Below are 18091 nucleotides of genomic sequence, written 5' to 3'. Positions count from 1 at the left end.
TTAGACGTGTGTGACACATTTTCTTTTTTAAGGGTCTCCAACCCTGTCTAGACCCAATATGACTGTCTCACTTCAAATTCAAAGACCTCTAAGCCCAGAGAGGTTAAGTTTCTTCCCTAAGGTCACAGAGCTCAGCAGCAGCGTTAGGCTGATGAAAAATAAAGAAGCTAGCTGTGAACTGTGATTATACACCGGCCGAGAAATGCTTGGAAGCAGGCAGCAAACACAAACTCGGCAAACCACAGCCACTTCCTACGTAAGTCTTTACAATGAGGACGACCATCTGTCTAAGAAGTAGCCCTTAGAGGGAAGCAACCCCTCAAATCACACAATGGTCAGACACACAGAATTCAATCAAGCCGCCTCCTTAACAGCATAATCGGTCCCAAACCACAGCCGTCGTGATTCGCATGTCACAACGGAGATCTAATAACCAACGTTTCTGTGTGCTTATCATCCGACAAGCGTGCTTAAGCACTGTGTATACACTATGCTATTTATTCCAAACAGCGCACTTAGATATTGCAGGCTCTGTGCTACAGATGAAGAAATAAAAGAGGTTATGCAATCGGTCCATCAGTCATAGACCGAGCTGCGTTCGCGGACAGGGAGGGGAGCAGACTGAGCCCACGTCGCTCTAACACAAGTCCCGGCACTGTGCTAACTATGGTATTACCTGCTTCAACATCCGGCCCCTCTGCACCCTTCAAACATTTAAGTCTTAAAACACATACCCATTAATAACAACAACAGAGAAAATTGTGATGCTGTGTGCCTTCTGCTTGATTTTTTTTTTTTTTTTTTGCATTGCTTATCAACCAAATACAGCCTTAATAAGTAACGGCAGGGCTGGGTGTAGGCCATTTGTAAGGCATTTGCTAGCGTACATGAATCCCTGGGTGCTGTCCTCGGCACAGAAGACAGTAATGTTATTATTATAGTTGCAACTTTAAAGGTGATGCTAGATTGTGAATCAATGGTTGAAAACCACCTCAAAGTAAAAATACTTTTCCTTGCCTCTTCACATTTTAAAGAGTGTGTGTGCGCACAAGCTTTGAAGATGTGATTTCAGTATCACATTCTAATTTCTTCTGGAAGGAAGGAAGCTACTCCAGCACAAATAACTGAAGAGCGCGCACTGCTTAAGTAGCTTATGTTAAATTTCTATCTAACCAACCCAATACTGTGCACAAGGCAGTCTTCAAGCTGTGGTACCACAAGCAGGACTCTTCCTGTTAGAACTCCTTCCTGCCTCTGCTGGACGACAGACAGGAAACACCCACCATAACCCGCCTGACACCAAGGGCTCCAAACAGAGGCAGGCAGTGGAGACACTACCATAGCTGCAAAGTCCTGGAGCCAGGAGCTGCCCAGAGAGAGGAAGGTTGAGGTGGGTGTGCAAGGACTAGGGTTGTAGAGAGCAAAGCCATGGCTTCATCAGGAAGGTTCCTGCCTGCGAAGTCAAGGGAGCCACAGGGCAGAGAAGGAAAGAAAGGTGGGTGTATCCCCACAGGCCCTGGAGGGCTAACTAGGTGAAGATAATGGGGCCTGTTATCCAGGCTGGGAGGAGGCTACCCCCTGCCCTACGGACCTCACACAAATCCCTTAGAAGTAAACTGACAAATATACAGTAACTCCAAAGCTTCTCCAGGTCTCCTGAGCCCAAATAAGATCTTTCTAAACTAACAGTCAGGTCAGCATGAGCAGGCATTGTGTACCTTTGTGCAGCAGAGTCCTGGCAGTCACTGGGAGGAGGAGAGGTGTGGGGTCCTGTCGCAGACGACAGGATGTTGCATGAACCCAACCTTCCACCTTGGGATGGCTGTATCTGTTATCAATTTGACAGGATCTAGACTCATCCAGGACAAACCTAAGCACACCTGTGAGGGAGTTTCTGAAGACACACTGACTGTGGAGGTACCATAGGATCCCAGAGTACATAAAAACAAAAGGTGAAGTGGCCTTGAACATTCATCTCTCTACCTCCTGACCTCAGACACAATGTGACCAGCTGCAGCATGCTCTAGCCACCATGTTGGATTTGACCCTCAAAGGATGAGCCAGCTTAAACCTTTCTTCCTCAAGCTGCTGTGATGGTTAGTTTCCATTACCAACTTGACACAGTCTACAATCACCTGGGAAAACAGTCTTGACTTAGGATTGTCTGGGTCAGGTTAGCCTGCTTGTGGGTCTATGGTGATTATCTTACGTCCCTTGAGGTAGGAAGACCCTGAATATGGGGGCCTGAACTTGAAGACAAGCAGAAAGAGAGCTGAGCACAGGCATCAATTCAGAGCTCTCTGATCTTGACTGTGGACACTCTCCAGCTAGCCATCCATGCGGTCTTGACATCCTCACCTCTTGCACTGATGGACTGTAACTGTAACTATGAACCAAATAAACCCTTCCTCCTTTAAGTAACTCTTGTCAGGGCACTTTAACACAGCAATAGAAAATGTAACCAAGACAGTTGCTTTGGTCAGATGTTTTTTCATAACCACAAGAAAAGTAACCGATATGCATCTTTTAGACAGAGGTGACCACTGCAATTTTATGGGCTGTGGAAAGAAGCTGCCTATCAAAAGCATCTCTTAATTCTGATTACTGCTACAATTGTCTTAACAAAATGTCTCTTCTTTTTCCTCAGAGAGACAAGATGGCAAGCATGACAAGCCATTCCTGCTCAAGGTCATGCATAATAATCAGAGATGTAGGGAGCACAGATAGACCTACTGTAAAATTAGAAGCCCCCCCCCCCGGTATAGTTTATTTACAGGCAAACAACAGATACTTTTTTGATATAAGTATGTCACATGTAATATTTTGGATAATTTTTTTTTTTTTTTTTTTTTTGGTTTTTAAAAATAGTATTTGCTGTTTATCTGAAACTCAAATTATCTGGGCATCCTGTATTTCATCCGGAATCTGGGCTCTGCATAGCCCCAAGAAAAAAGATGCATATTTTAGGGGAGCAAAGGAGACGAAGGAGCTTATGGCTACCAGAAAATACCTGACAAAAACAGCTTAAGAAGGGAAGGGTTTATTTTGGCCCACCGTTTGAAAACAGTCATCAAGGTAGAGACGCCATGCTGGCTGGAACCTAGGCAACTGGTCACATTGCATTTGCAGTGAGGAAGCAGAGAAAGGAATGCTGGTCCTTAGTTCATTCTGTCCTGTTTTATTCTGTCTGGGACTGCAGCTCCTGAGACAGTGCTGCCTATGTGTAGATCTTCCCATTCCAATTAGGCTAATCTAGAAACTCCCTTACAGGTATGTCCAGAAGTTTGACAATGCTAACTACCACAAATTGTTCTTAACTTCTTCAGAATACAGGCGTCGCAGTTGTAGCTTGGTGACGGAGTGCTTGCTTAATATTTATGAGGCAAAAAGATAGGTTAAACCCAGCTGCTCATCAGTAGGGCAGGCACAGGAGCATTTCTTACATGTCCAGGTTCTTTAATGCAATTTTATCTGCTTTAATTCTCACTACAATAGTGATGACTAAGAGGACAATTATTAGCACTTTCTATGAATTAACAAATAAAAGTTTCAAGACATTAAATGAACTTCCTCCACTCAGCAAAAACAGTACAGGGTTCTTATTCCAGACCTCCCTACTCCAGAACCCCTGCTCCAGAACCCCTGCTCCAGACCCTCTATTCCAGAAGCCCTACTTCAGCACCCCTGTTCCAGCCTCCTAGTCCTGGTAAACGCTGAATACCTGGAAGTAAGGAAAGGACTTCAAATGGTTAACAAGGAGAAAAAAGCTAATGTCTGAGAAGAATCATCAATGGCTGTCAGAAGAGCAATTTGTCACATGCATGTCCCTTCTTCACAGGCAATTATCTGGAGTGAAGGCCAAGTCTTAGAGATTATCTTAACAGCTAACTAAAAGTCAAATGTCTGTTTTGTAGGCGAGTGCTTGGCTGCTGTTTATTGACTTGTTTGTTCTTGTTTTTTTTTTTTTTTTTTTTTACTTAGTTTTGTATTTTTAACTATTTAGCTTAGCACATAAGCAACAGATTTCACCATGGTATTTTATTTTATTTGCTTGTTTCTTTATTGAGATAATTTGCCCTATAGCCCAGACTGGCTTAAAACTTGCAGCAAAATTCCTACCTCAGCTTCCCATGTGCAGGGCTTAGAAACATGACTGACCACCCCTCTGTTCAACTATTTACTCCTTAGAAACTCCAACACTGTGGTCTAAAGCAAAGTCTTACTTTCCAAATGAAGCATCTTTGTGCACTGCCCAAATTTAGGCCAGAATAACTGAAGAATCACTGTGTATTGTAACAGAGTTTGGGTTTGTATAAGAGACCCAGGTGTTTCAAACTTGAGAAATGAGATAAACACCTAAACTACAACGGGGGTGAGGGGGGAGCTTCAAACCTCAGTGACCACCCTAGGCACAGCAGCTAAGGCGGTGATGCTCAGGTGAAGACACAGCAGTGTAAGAGAAATATTTAGGTGTGTTCTGCCTCTTCTCTGTCAGAAGACAAGTAAATATTAACATTTTGAGCTTTGGGAGGGGGTTCGGTTGAGATTAAAGTAAGATTGCAGTGGAAACACACATTAAATATAAAACACGCATTCACGGACAACACTGAGGTAGAAACGGGACAGAATGAGTGTAGTCATCTGTTTGTTTGGACATCTAGCCAGGCAGCTACTCAGTAAGTATGCACTGCCTACTTCGAGTGATCTGGAAACTTTTCCAGAGGTCAGAGGTTGAATCAAGTCCCCTACTCTACATCAAACTCTTAGCTATTAAGAAATCTAGTGTGACGGCTGACCTCAGTCCCCCACGTGTAGTCTCGGCTCTTTTATTTATTCATTATTTATTTATTTGTTTATTTATTTATTATTTATTTATTTTTCTTAGCTTTTTGAAGACCTAATTGGGATACAACACGGTCCTCTATCAATTAGACATTCTTTATGAAACTGAGCATTGGCTGGTTCAAGTTCATGAATCTGAAGACTGGAATATGTATGAGCTGTGGAGTCAGTTAGTCCTAGATGTGTGGTGTTGATGATTAAACCCAGGGCCTCTCCCATGCTAGGCAAGCACTCTACCACTGAGCTAAGCTCCTAACCCTGGTCCTGGATGTGAGTTCTAGCATAAGTTTTGATTGAGTAACACTAGGCAAAGCATTTGAGCCAATGGCCAATCTGCGCAGCTCTGGCCTGGGAATCATGGTTGCTTAGAAACCTACGCGTCTTCCACCCCCCACTGCCTGTGGCTAGATCCTTTAAAGGTTTCTCACAAGCCTCTGCCAATTAGCAGCTCCCACATCATCTCCTTCCCCATGAGTCCCCCTTACTTGTTCAAACTCACTATTTCACAGAAGAATGTTAATTTTGATTTTCCAAGTGGTTCACTTGAGAATGATTCACTTTTCCTTGTATCTAATATAATACACACACACACACAGAGAGAGAGAGAGAGAGAGAGAGAGAGAGAGAGAGAGAGAGAGAGAGAGAGGGAGGGAGGAAGGGAGGGAGAGAGAGGGAGAGAGAGAGAGAGAGCCACCAAACACTAGTTCTTGATGTTTCAAAAATACTAGTATTTATGATAAAATTCATCTGGGAAATGTCTCGCTATGCAGAGGTGAATAAGTCTCTTTGCTTTGGGGGTCATCATCTGTGTATATGTATGTGTGTGTAAGTGCATGTGTGTGCGTGTGTGTGTGTATGTGTGTGTTTGTGAGTGTGTGAATGTATGTAGGTCAGAGGTTGATGCTGAGTCTTCCTCAAGTGCTCTAGACTTTCTATTTCCAGACAGGGTCTGTCACTGAACTGGAACTCACTCGTTAGACTTGCAGGATTTCAAGTTTTAGGGACTTCCTGTCTCCACCTCCCCAGCCCTGAGACTATAGGCATGCACTGCCAAGCCCAGCATTTTACACTGGACCTAGTGGAGCAAATAGATTCTGATGCTCTCACGGCAAGCACTTAACTGAGCGATCTCATGTCCCAGCCCTGGAATGCTTCCATTTCTGCTACACTAAGGTGCATTTGACTTTGTAACATTTCTCAGCCTCCTTGATCCCAAAGGTCTGAAAACATCATATGGCTCCTATCCTTTAAAAGACAGTCCAACAGACACTGGTTGCTGGTATGGGCCATAATGGATGAGTCTCTAAGCCAACTAAAATGACTGAATCAACCGTCAATACAAACAGCAAAGGCACAGAGTCCTAGATCTTACGATCTAGAACTTCTTGCTTCCTGGTTTTTGTTTGCTTGTCTGTTTTGTTGTTGTTGTTTAAGAATACACCTAACACTTCTATGACTCAGTAACACACAAAAAGAGATCATTTTAAAACTAAACTTCCTTTATGTGGTCCCTGAACTTTAGGGAGAGAAGCAAGCTATGAAAAGTCTTTCAACAATGGGAAAAGATTGAGGCAAAAGAAAAAGGAAAAAGAAAACCGGACAATTTCCCAGAGTAAGCAACTTTGGGGAAACAAACGAGACAGGATATCATGGAGGGGTAAGTTGAGCATAGCCAAAGCCCAAAATGCCAGTCAAGGCAGTTGTCAGCAGGACTCCAAAGAGCATCAGGCTATGCGCACTATTGTCTTAGGTATGGAGTGGAGTGGCTGTGCCGCAGGTGTCTTACCAGCCACACTCTCAAAGATTGTGCCAAGCTTGGCCTCTCCATCGTGAGCTTACACACCAATGTAGTTCTGATCCTCCTTGATAAACATAGTGTCGCCTACTAGGCTATTTGCTCACCGGACATGGTGCCAGGCACAGAAGGCATTCAATAAACATCCGCTGAATGGATGAAAGGAAGGCCAGCATAATAAATGACGACTCCACCCGGGCCACTACTCAGCAACTTCTGTGCGGCACACCAGCCTCCTCTCTGCTGGGTGGGTGAGCATCTCCGAGCACACAACCTGAGCCCGGCGGATTGGAGAATGGGCAGATGGAGCTCCTACAAGACAGACCTGGAACAGGAGCCTCTCCATCTCTCTACTAACTGGTGAGTGGGCTTCCCAGACTTCCTGAGCAGCTCACACTCTGGAGAGCCATCAGATGGGTGAGAAAAGACACATCCCATTCACAAGACATTTCCATCTGCCCCGGAAGAGGGCTGGCAAGACGGGAGACTACTGTCCGAAAAACAACCCGACAGCTCTATACAAGGTGGATGTGGGTAAAAGCCAAGCATACTCCCTGCACCCCAACAATAAATTCTAGATTTGCCCACTGTATTTTTTCCAATTCCTTCTTAAGTTGGTTTCATCTTTGGTCTTAAACACTGGCCAGATACGAGCTCAGAGATTGTACTCCTATGCTACCAAATAAAGATGCCCCCTCCCTTCTCCACTTCCAAATTGGCTAGGGTTACAGGCAGGAGCACCACAGCTGGCTTACAACTGACCTCCAGAACTTCAAGGTGAAGGATGGGGAGGTGAGGATGGGGAGGGCTGGAGGCTGCAGGGCAGAGCATTGCTGGGGCTTGGTGACAGGCTTGAATTTCTCTTCAGGGCAGGTCTGAGTCCAGCCTGTTCCCTCTGGACTTTCTACTTTGTTTGGGTGTGGATGAGTTACAAAGACACAGCCCATTCCTGTCCTCTTAGGCCTCTCAACCCGCAAGAGACTTTGGGCCACTTGACATGCTTTCTGTCAGAAAACTACATTTCAACCAGGTGCAGCCTGGCTGATTAACATTATAATAGACTGTAATTACTTAACAAGCCCATCTATACCCAGAGGAACTCAGGGAGAAATGTGTTTTGCCAAGTGAAGCTTTTATTTATGTAAAACAGAGCGGTTCTGTTCTGGAGTCTTAGCCGCTGTGAAGCCCCCCGGAAGCGGCGCGGGTACTTGCTTCAACCGGCTCCATGAGTTCAGGGGCTGGTGCTGCAGATTTCATGTCTTGTTGCTGCCAATTATAAGGGATTTTTGTTTTATTTTGTTTGTAGCTAACACCCCAGTAAAGAATTGAAAGTTGATTTTAAATTCTGTAAACAGGGACAAGTGACATTTCTGTGTTTCCTTTCACCACAGACCCTTGCATGGGCCCCGGGGACCCAGAGGGTGCACAACTCCCACTTTCTAGTAACTTCAGACTTCATAGAAAGTCTTTGGTAGAGTGCATATTGACCTGTGGAAATAACAGAGCAGTCTCCTGTCAGAATCTTCCATAAAATAGTCTTTCCTTCCTCCCCGATTTCAACTGTACAAACCCACAAATGGGTGCATCTCTGAACCCTCATCAGAGACCCTTCCGTTTGCAGGAGATAGAGATGGGAGAATGAAGAGAGCTCCAACAGGACAGACAACTCCAGCCTGAGGAGCACTCGGCTCTAAATGGGTATCTGTATCACACCGTCTTCCAGCAAGCCTCGAGGACTATTATGAAGCAAATGGAGTACGGAGTAGATACCTACAGCAAAGCCGTGCTTGCCAGACACGCCAGGGTGGAGCAGCCGTGAACTTACACTGGCTATGACTATACAGATGGGACCAGTGATCAAGCCAGACAAGAGCCTGGAATTGGTGGGGAGGGGCTTGTGAAGTCCCACCCCTAGCTGAGATGATTGACATCTGCTGGAGGGGGAGAGTCGGTTCCCCGCATGATGCAGCCAGCCAGTTACCTATCTTCTTAGACTCGTCTCTAGCCTTGCACACATCGGCAGCCTAAGTGGACTCAGAGAGTTTATAAACAGAAACAAGAAATTGGAAGAGGAGTGGCTTCGGTGGGAGGATACTTGGAGGAGAGGGAATAGGAGATAAACTTGATAAGGGGGGGGGCGGGTGGGGAACAAGAGAGACATGGTAGGTGTGTGTGAAATTCTCAAATAATAAAACAGGATATGAAAAAAGAAATCAACACAAATGCTTGCCGTTCTAGTCTTCCGAAACCTGTATCGCACCTCCACATTGCCTAGGAGCGGCACAGTGCCACACACACCGGCTGACTGACCACAGCTTCTCCCACTGTGCTGTGCCGTGGCCGGTAGAGGACAAGACGCTTCTCTCTGCTGACGCTCACTCACACACTCAACAGTACGCTCGGCTCTGCTTAGCTTGCTGAGAAGACAGAGATGAATGAAAGCTGTAGTTACAGAACCTCTGTCTTAATGTTAGACAGGATGAATAAGAAAACAGAGTGTAGGAGACACGGGTGGCTGTTAAGGAAAAAGGAAACCATGTCAAAAGTGTATACAATGCACATAGGAAGAAGACTACAACCATAGCAGCATGACATATGCATTTAAAAATTGTCACAATAAAGCCCATTATTTTGTGTGTACATAAAAATGGACAAACATTTAAAGCTACATAAATAAAACATCCTGGAAAAGCAGGTGTGGTGACTGCCATCCTGGTACCTGGAAGGTTGAAGCCAGGGGACTGAGGGCTTCTGATCAGCCCAAGCTACATAGTAAAGCTCAGATGCAAAGCAGTAATTACATGATAAAACAAAAGCATCAGTCTTGAGAGACAATGACATTTTGGATAGCCCCACCAATGATAGCTTTCCTGGGAATATAACACATGAATAAATGTTTGCATCTCAAGGCTCTTTCTTATTCTCCAAAGATGAAGGCAGAGAGAGTCTGTCTAAGGTGGACCGTGGGCCCTTACGACCGCAGACTCGTAATCAAGGTGAAGAGCAGTAGGTAACAGGGCAGGAAGGTCCAGACTGCTGCCTGTGCTGTCGTACGGGAAGGAATTTTTTTTTTTTTTAATCTTTTTTCCCTGAGGGATTTTTTGACAAAGTTCAGGCAAGGGGGAACCAATTAGTGGGCTGTTGAGATAATCCAGACACTGCCTAAGTGACTTGGGCCCCAGAGGGACATGGAAATGGTGACACTTGGGATCTCTTCTTACGGCAGACATGGCAGTGGCGGCTAAGGACTGCACATAGTAGAAGGCGTCAAGGAGGCGTGGCCTGGTTGCTGGCCTCAATCTCAAAAGGTAGAGCTGACATGACATGAGCTGAGGAAAACTAGCTTAGACTGGTGTGGGCGCTGGACATACAGCACCATATGTATTGATTTTTTTAGATGCACCACACACTATCAAGTGTCACTGAAGATAAGAAAGGCATACATACATTCTGGAGTTGCAAGTTTGGTATGGCTTGGAGTCAAGAATGTAAAGTTAACAGTGTTGAAAATGTGTTTAAATCCACCAAACCAAATAAAGCTGATACAGTCAAACCAAACACCAGCTTCTAAATACTCCTATTTCTAATCACAATTGGCTTCCATAAGTAATAACACCTTGTATAAAATGGCCATAATTCCTCAGGCTTCCAAAGCAATCTGATAACACATAACTGAATCGCTTTCAGATGCTGAGGAGCAGTTGGTGATTGACAGATGCTGGGGTTGGAGAGTCGGGTGTTTTAGGGTTGTGGCCACTGACTTGGTGACCACCCTGCAGTGAATGCTCACACGTTTAAGAGCATATGGGCAGTAGAGATTATAGTTGATGATTCTTGAAAAATGAGGGCACAAAGTTGGGTGGGTAAAGAAAGGGGCATTACATCTGGGAGATGTTATGAAGAGGAATATAATTGAAATATATTGTGTATCTGTAATTCTATAATTCTCAAAGAATTAATAAAAGAAATCTGTTAAGCATAAGTAAATTAAATTTATTTTTAGACTATCAAAGGCTTTTCACAAAAAAACATATTCATAAAACAAGGAGAAAAATATCTTTCCCTGGGCCATCTGTTCTTAAGATGCTAAATCTATGAACATCTACACAGGGCTCTTAAGATATTAACAAAATTGCTGAAATGTAATGTGGCCAAATCCTTTGCCAAGAGCTTCATACGGCTCCCTTACTTATTCACACAACCTTGAGAGGTAAGAATGATCATTTTTCCATTTTACATACCAAGAAACAGGTATCTGGGGCTTAAGTCACATGTCTAAAGTTCTAACCGGTGAGTGTCTGGGACACACAGAACTTTGGGGTTCCAAGGACTGAGTCTCAACTATTCACCTCATTGGCTAGGTGTTGTACATGTGTGTGTGTGTGTGTGTGTGTGTGTGTGTGTGTGTGTGTGTGTAAGAGGGAGGTGGTTGGAAAGAACACAGATAATTCTTGACCTGCCATGAAGCAGAAGTTTGGATGTGCTAGCCCTAGACCAAGGAGAATTTATAAGATAACCAGACAGCTCTCTTCTCAATTATATCCCAAGGGGAGCAATGCTGGATTCGAAGGTAAGGACTGTAGGACCGGGGAAGGAATCTTGGATGAACAATTCCCAGCCTACCCATGTCTGCTTTGTAGAGCCTTTCTACTTTATTCTGTCAAAAAAAATTTTAAATGCTGAAATTTTCAGAAATGCCTTAAGAAGATAGAGATATGTCCTGCACAAGGACCCCATCAGGAGGGTGGAGGCTCAGGAGGAGGCCTGTTTAACAGGGCAATGTCCCCAGGATCCACCCAGGACAATGTGCTAAGGGTTACATCCCCTAAGTGATTTTTGTTGACCAAGACAGAGCCAATCCAGTGGCCTACCCTTTCCAGGGCTGGGGGATATAACAGGGCAACTATTAAACATTCTTTGAACCGACATTAAGGGCCAGGCATTGGTCCAAGTGCACTTCGTGTATAAACTCAATTCCCCACAACAACCATTTCAGACAGATAACTTTACCACCATCCTTTTACAGAGAAAGAAATGAAATTTCAGAAAGGTTAAATGGTCCACCAAAGGTCAAACCCAAGCTGTCTGGTCCCAGCATGGGCCCTCAGCAGCTGTCATAGTTCAGATGTTGTCGTTTTGGCAGACCTGGGAAGAAGGAGCCTCCTCTTCATCAGATTTGCCTGTGGCATATCTGTGCTATATTTTCATGATTGCCAACTGAAACAGGAACGCACAGCTCATGAGTGGCGCCACTCCTGGATAGGTGGTCCTGAGTTATATAAGAAACTCAGCTGCTGAAGAGGTTTGCAACCCCATAAAAACAACAATACCAACCAACCAGAGTGCCCAGGGACTAAACCATTCTCCAAAGGGTACACATGGACAGAACCATGGTTCCAGCTCCATGTATAGCAGAGGATGGCCTTTGTTGGGCATCAGTGGGAGGAGAAGCCCTTGGTCCTGTCAAGGCTCGATGTCCCAATGTAGGGGAATGTCAGGGCATGGGGGTGGGAGAGGGTGGGTGGGGAAGCACCTCATAGAAGCAGGGGAGGGGATGGGTAGGGGTTTAATAGAAGGGAAACCGGGAAAGGGGATAACACTTGAAATGTAAATAAAAATATATCCAATTAAGGAAAGAAAGAAAGAAAGAAAGGGAGGAAGGAAGTCAGCTGAATCTGAACTAGAGGAAACAAGGCAGCAAGCAGTGCTCCTCCATGGTCCCTGCTTCAGCTCCCACCTGGAGTTCCTACCTTGGCTTCCCTGGTTGATGGACTACAACTTGGTTTTGGTCAGAGTGGCTTATCACAGCCACTGAAAGCAGATCAGGACAGAAGCTCCGGAAAATGGCTTCTCAAAGGATGGTGACTCTCGGCCATAGGCAGATCATTACAAATACACCTGTGCTGCCTGTGATAGTGCACACCTTTAACACCAACACTCTGGAGACAGAGGCAGGCAGATCTGAGTTCACAGTCAGCCTGGTCTACAAAGTGAGTTCCAGACAGCCAGGGCTACACATAAACTGTCATGGAAAACCAAAATAAACAAATTAAATACATCAGTACATACATGCATACATACATACATGCATGCATACATACATGCATACACACATACATGCATACATATATACATACATGCATGCATGCACACATACATGCATGCATACACGCATACATACATGCATACATACATGCATACACACATACATGCATACATATATACATACATGCATGCATGCATACATACATGTATGCATACATGCATACATACATGCATACATACATGCATACAAACATGCATACATACATACATGCATACATGCATACATGCGTGCATACATACATATATACATACATGCATACAAACATGCATGCATACATGCATACATACATGCATACATACATGCATGCATACATACATGCATGCACGCATATATACATACATGCATACATGCATACATGCATACATACATGCATGCAAACATGCATGCATACATGCATACATGCATACATACATACATATATGCATACATACATACATGCATACATGCATACAAACATGCATACATACATACATAGTGACAAGATAAGTCAAGTAAGTGGCACAAACTAAAGATGTCTTCCAACATAGTATACTTGTTTTCCAAGATAGTTTTGCTGGCTAGTCAAACCACTGGAAACAAGCTTCCAGTCTAGTGAGGAGACATTCTCCAAAAATAAAGTGGAGAGCCAAGGAGATGGCTCAGCTGGTAAAGGTACCTGCTGTTAAACCAGCTCTAAGTTCAACCAGAGTGAAAGAAAAATAACTCCTGCAAGTTGTCCTCTGACCTCCGTACATCTATCCATAAATACATGCACACTTGAGTGTGCTCACACGCACACAAGAGTGCACATAAATATGTATGCTAAGTAAATAAAAATAAAGAAGTAAAGAAAAGGTAAGATGGCTACCAAAAAAGAGTGACATTCTGACATCAACCCCTCGCCCTCACAGAATCCAGAGTCCTTCCTCTGGTCACAATTCCTACTCTCGCTATATTTCTCAGAGCAAGGTTAATGGGGCCCAAATCCCAAGGACAGACCATTAAAAATGCAGATCGCTCTCAATTATTCCAAACCCCAGAATCCACAGCTCCGAGGGGGCAGGGCCAGGAGGCCAAGGTCCTACAGTCCTAGCACCTTCCGCTACGTGATGCCTACGTACACCCAAAAACAGAGTTCAAACCCTTCCTTCTGTTTGCCTGGAGCTTTGTCTACAGTTCCCTTTGACGTCAAAACCCGAAATGTCTTTCTTTTCATTGTCAGGAAAACAGTTCCCTCAGCCTGAGCTTTGCACAGTCTAAAATCCACCTCGGTCAGGATTCAGCAGCACATCCCAAATGATGTTAAACGGCGCTGGGATGAGCTCCCTTTCTTTATATTTTACATCCATATTTCGTTGAATGTGAGCAAAGAAAAACTAAAACCATCTATTCCAACCCTACGATTCTCATAAAGAAAAGCGAGGCTTGAGAACAGACCAGTAAAAAGTAAAAGAAACAGTTTTGTTTATCTTTACTATTAAATGATAGCTCAGGTAGTACTCAAATGAAAAGCCTTAAGTTGAAGAAACTTTGCTCAGCCTTCTCCTCAGCTCAGCCATGCTTACCCATCCCGTGACTCTCTTCAGGGTTGTCCAAGCTTGGCACGCTGTGTCCAGCCAGATATCTCTGGACATTACCTACATGTTTACACTCATGTGCGTGTCCTTTCCACGCAGACTTCCTGGATTCTCCTGGCTCTTCTAGAACACTGTGGCTTTGAACTTCCAATCTACGTATAGTACCACTCATTTGGAACTAAATCACCTTGTGTGTGTGTGTGTGTGTGTGTGTGTGTGTGTGTGTGTGTAAGTACATGTATATATGTATATATGTGTGTATGTAAGTACATGTATATATGTATTAATATATGTGTATATGCATATGTCTATATGAATATATGGGCTGCTCTCCTTTCCCTAGAGAAACGCAAGCCCCTTTAGAGTAACCTGTTGCCTCTTTTTTTATCCCTGGGCTAGTTAAAGTGGTAATCTTGGTAGAATTTGACCACATAAGGGGAACTCGGTGGACAGATGAGCACAGAGCTGGCTGAAGTGTTCCACAGTAAAGACAGGAGCCGCTGCTTCACGCTCTCCACATCCCTCACTTCAGGCTGGGCTTCAGAGTCATACCTCCTCATTTCTTCCAGGAAGAGAGGACTAGGGTTTGAGCCCAGGAAATTCTACCTAAAGCTATGATGGCGTGCGTGTCCTTGGGTGAGAGACATGGGGAAGGTGGCCCTTTTGTGACTTGTCTCCTTTCCGGGTTGGCCAGCTGTGTTGCTGGGGTCCCCATGTTCATTTCAGAGAACAGACACAGTGTCCCTCAGTCAGAATCAGCGCCACCATTTGAGTCATTCTTTGGGCTTCTCCCGGTCTTGTTTTTAATCTGCCCAATGCCTGTCACATCCAATTCACACTTGCTATAAGGCAGGAGAGATAATGATTTTGAAAGCATTTTACGTTATCACACACAATAAAAATGTCAGGGCCACAGCATATGAATCTGCAGGGCTAATAAATAGCTGGGAGCCCAGACAAACTGGTCCCTCCTGGGCAAACTGTGAGCCATGGGAGGTGAGGGCTCACCCTCCAACCCACCTGCGCTTGCCATGCGACCTTGGGGACCCACTTAGCTTCTCTGGAACTCAATGTCCTTGTCTGGAAATGTTGCCTGTGCACTAGAAGATCTGGTCCAGAGCCAAATCCAGCATAAATGTGAGAACCTTGGAGAATGGCTGTCAAGCAACGAGCTCTGGCTGCACACTTCCTTAGGAGAACTGAGGAGGGAGAGTAGCATCCTGTTCTGCTCTGAGTTTGGAGGAGCCCCCAGTTCAGTGTTGTCAGACTCAGATGCATCCTTCCAACTGGTGTATGGCTGTGGAAAACAGGGACCTGCTGTTCATCTTCTCTGCTCTCCGCCCACTGCTTTTCCCCTCTTAGACCTTCCTGCAACAGGCCCCACCTTTCTGTACTCTAGTCAAAGTTTTCTTCCCCCTTTTATGCAAAAACACAGATGTTTAGCACTGAACTCTATCAGTAAAGCTGGTTAATCCTCTGTGTCCCTTTGAACATCACTGTGAACGTCAGTAAAAGGATAGTGGGGGGAAGGAAAGGGAGGCTGAGGTCAGGATCCTAAAGTTCGCCTGCTGTCAAAAGTGGAAGCTATGGGTCACCTAGAGCTGAGCTGCGGCTTACAAGGGCTGCCCTAAAAGCCTCTTTAGTAACCATGGTTTCCAGAAGGTTCTACCATAGCCGGGAGCATAAATAGAGCATGTCCCCCATCCATTTCCCCCCCAAAAAACTCCAAGTCCTTGAAATATACGTTGAAAAACATGAGGCGAAGTGATATATCAAGGGCATGCATACCCTCTGACCCCTAAGATATTCATGAAGTTATCTGTGCTTCCAGCAGATTCTCCCACAACTCTCCCTGAGGCACCACAGACAGCTCTCCGTGCAGACCAAAGAACCTTGAAAATATATTCACCCATAGCAACACTTGCTCCAGATAGAAACATGTATCAAACCTGAAGATGGAGATATTCACTTCCTAATTTAACCGCTGTTCCCACAAGAAGAGAGGGGGCGGGGTGGTTTCTCTGATTGCTCAGGTGCCAAGGTTGAATGCATATGGTTTAAGGTATACTGGCCAGGCCTACTTCAAACTCCCTCATATGTGACAGTGGAATCAGCTAACAGCTCGATTTCAGAAATAGTGTTTGATCCTAAAACATCGTGACAATCTAAGCCCGGAAGCATAGAATCTTAAGGCTCGAAGTCTTGACTTCCTATCACCACAAAAAGAACCCTTTTGAAAATACAGCCTTCTAAATAGATGGGCAAAGCAAGCTGGAGTTACGTTTCTGGGACCTTATAGAGGGGATACCTGAAGGATGAGAACCTTCTGGTATACCAGCAAATGAGCTAAACAGTGATTTAGGAATGAGGAGGCTTCCTACCAGAAGGATTTATAAAGCCACTCAATGGGCTACCCAGAATAAAGCAAGGAGGCACAAAACCCCTCCAGTCTGAGCTCCACGTGTCTCTCCAAGGACAGAGAGACCCACCCACACACAGTCACTCGACGCACTTGCAGATTCCCTCCACTACCTATGCACCTGCATCCTGGGGTTCTCCCCCAATTTGCAAGGCCCCTGGACTGCCCACTGTTGGAGGGCGCAGAGGGGACAAGGGATAGTGCCCATCTGTCAAATTGCATCTTTCTTATCCTAATGTATATGTCTCTTCACCTACGAAATAAAACGCGTCTCTTCAAGAAAATTGAGACGTCTATGCACACACAAACAAAACAGCCCAGGGCCCCAGGACCAATGCTCAGGCAGCAAGTCTTTCCCTGGGACCCCGAACTCCCTCCCGGACGTGAAGGAGCTGGACTCACCCAGTCCTCGAAGTGCCGGCTCCCATTCTGCAGCAGCTCCTCGAACTGGATGGTGCAGTTGGCCACGAAGTCGTCGTAGCCGATAGGAGCATCGTGAAAGACGGCCAGCTCGATCTTGCGCCCATTACACACATCAGTGACGAACTCATCGTTCCAGGCCGGACTGTTGGTCTTCTGCTTGGTGGCTGTTTGGCCGATACGCGAGTCGTCCACGTTAAGGGCAATGTAGGGGTCCAGAAGGAACGTCTGTGGCCGGGGTCCCACCGCATGGCGCAGCGACCAGGCTGTGGGCTTCAAGCTCACGGCCTCGCAGATTTTGATCTTAAGAAGGCCATTGAACACTACCATGGTCGGGGCGGGGGTCACTCCGTCCGCCCCGAGGGCAGGATTGAAGAGCAGGAGCAGGCGCGCCTGGAGCCTGGGGGACTCCTGGGTCCCCTCTTGCCCCACCCCACTCACTCACTACACCTTGTGGCGCTGCGTCCTGGCGCCGGCGATTCGCAGCGAGTGCATGTATTTCCTCGCCGGATTCCTAACGGAAAACAGGGAGGGGGGAGAGCTGGAGACGTCCGTTTTTGGAGCAAGTCTCTCCCCCGCCACCACCGGCGGCACCTCCACGGGAGGAGACGAGCTGTCGCCTCCGCTGCAAGCCGCGGGGGCTGCCTCGCCGCCTCGCTGGTTCTTCGGGTCCGTGTGCGGAGAAGCAGGCGCCGCGCCCGGCGCTCACCTACCTTTCCGAAACATAATCCCCGGGCAATTTCGACTCCCGGAGGGGGAGGGGGCGGCGGGACGGGGCGGGGACGAGAACCGGGGGCACAGATTTCAACCCGGATCCTCTTCGCCCACCCAGCGCCAAAGCCTCGGACGGCGCGGGGCGGAGGGTGGACTGAGGGATGTGCAGTCTATCCGGAGGGATGCATGTCGAGAGGAAATGGTCCTCCCCGGAGCCAAATTTTTTAAAAATCCACAAG

At 45.8% G+C, this 18091-nt stretch overlaps 1 protein-coding gene across 2 annotated transcripts in view; it reads right to left on the bottom strand.

The window, feature by feature from the left end:
* PRKCE (protein kinase C epsilon) overlaps positions 1–17492 on the bottom strand; it is a 465526-nt gene extending 448034 nt beyond the window's left edge. For both annotated transcript variants that reach the window (XM_080914609.1, XM_080914608.1), the window contains exon 1: positions 17121–17492. In XM_080914609.1, the coding sequence (XP_080770735.1) occupies positions 17121–17468 (348 nt within the window). In that variant the 5' untranslated portion in view covers positions 17469–17492. The remainder of the gene's footprint in view (positions 1–17120) is intronic.
* Positions 17493–18091: the final 599 nt, after the last annotated feature.

Source organism: Micromys minutus (genome assembly GCF_963924665.1).
Source record: "Micromys minutus genome assembly, chromosome: 3".
Lineage (NCBI taxonomy): Eukaryota > Metazoa > Chordata > Mammalia > Rodentia > Muridae > Micromys > Micromys minutus.
Note: the sequence above shows the minus strand (reverse complement) of the source record. Positions and strands in the feature narration are given on the sequence as shown.